At 48.3% G+C, this 1,080-nt stretch overlaps 1 protein-coding gene across 1 annotated transcript; it reads right to left on the bottom strand.

Moving 5' to 3' along the window:
* Positions 1 to 612: 612 nt before the first annotated feature.
* DQ04_22131000 (hypothetical protein) lies at positions 613 to 918 on the bottom strand (the record flags this gene model as incomplete). Its single annotated transcript, XM_009318070.1, has 1 exon — positions 613 to 918. One exon carries the CDS (start codon positions 916 to 918, stop codon positions 613 to 615), a length of 306 nt encoding a protein of 101 aa, XP_009316345.1.
* Between the last annotated feature and the right edge of the window lie 162 nt (positions 919 to 1,080).

Raw genomic sequence — 1,080 nt, 5'->3', positions numbered from 1 at the left:
CAGGTATTATTGCAATGGAGGGATACTGGGCAAAGGGGAGAAGAAAGGAGTATTCTTCAGAGTGGTAACAGGAACAATGAGAGCGGACAGCATGGGGCTCAGGATTTGGCGATTTCCTTCTTCCTCTCTTATTATGTTTTTGGGCAAAGCATTGGCACATTGGGAATCACACTCATAATGCACTACACACCTCAATTATCCTTGTCGTTTGATGGGTCATGATTATCCGGTGAATTCATAGAGGGTGGCCTATGGAACCATTTGTGATCTTTTCCCTGTGGATCGTAAAGCTTCATGTCTTCTCTATCTGTGTCATCGCAATACTCTCGTACGCACTCAAGCACCCTCTTCTGATGAGCTAACTGCTTCTTGTAAAGAGTCCTTCGTCTCTCAGAATCGTTTTACTCCAGCTCCTGCGATTCCTTGGCCAGTGTAACAAGTAAAAAGATAACTGTCTTTTCCGGGCAAAGGGAGCCCTTGTTTCCTAGTGTTTGAGAGGGGAGGCATTCGCTCTCTGATAAACCTCCATTCTGCACCGAGAGATAAAAGATTCCGCGAGTTACTTTCTAGCTGATACTTCACGTTAGGTGCTTCGACCGTTGGTTCATCAGGTTATTCCTCATTTGTATTGCGCTTAGGAAGAGCACCTGTTGTTTGACGACCGACCCCACCTTTCGGTCTACCTCGCATCACGGCGAATAGATTTTCCACAGATGTTCTCATACTCCTCAACTCCATTTCACTTACTTCCACTGTAGGCATAACATAATCCACCAACGTGTACTCCACCATGTTTCCATGTTCGTCGGAATTAGAAGATATAATGCTTCTCGCTGTATTCGTCCAATAGCTTCCGCTTGAATCCGCCGAGGAAACTGAACTTCCATCCATCACCTCCTGCATATTTGTGGGGTCCATGTGCCGCTCCACTGTGTTTCTGGGCTGCTCAGCAACAGGCACCTGGGCAGCACCATCGTCTTGGGGTGGAACAGTCGGGGGCGGGGAAGTGTCGACAGCGACAGTTGTCAGGGGATTTGACTCCCTCGGCACAGAGTGTGGCACCGTCGGCGAGGGTGGTGT

The sequence above is a fragment of the Trypanosoma grayi genome, assembly GCF_000691245.1.
Source record: "Trypanosoma grayi strain ANR4 Tgr_2213_V1, whole genome shotgun sequence".
Taxonomy (NCBI): domain Eukaryota; phylum Euglenozoa; class Kinetoplastea; order Trypanosomatida; family Trypanosomatidae; genus Trypanosoma; species Trypanosoma grayi.
This window is presented reverse-complemented; position numbering and strand designations above follow the sequence as displayed.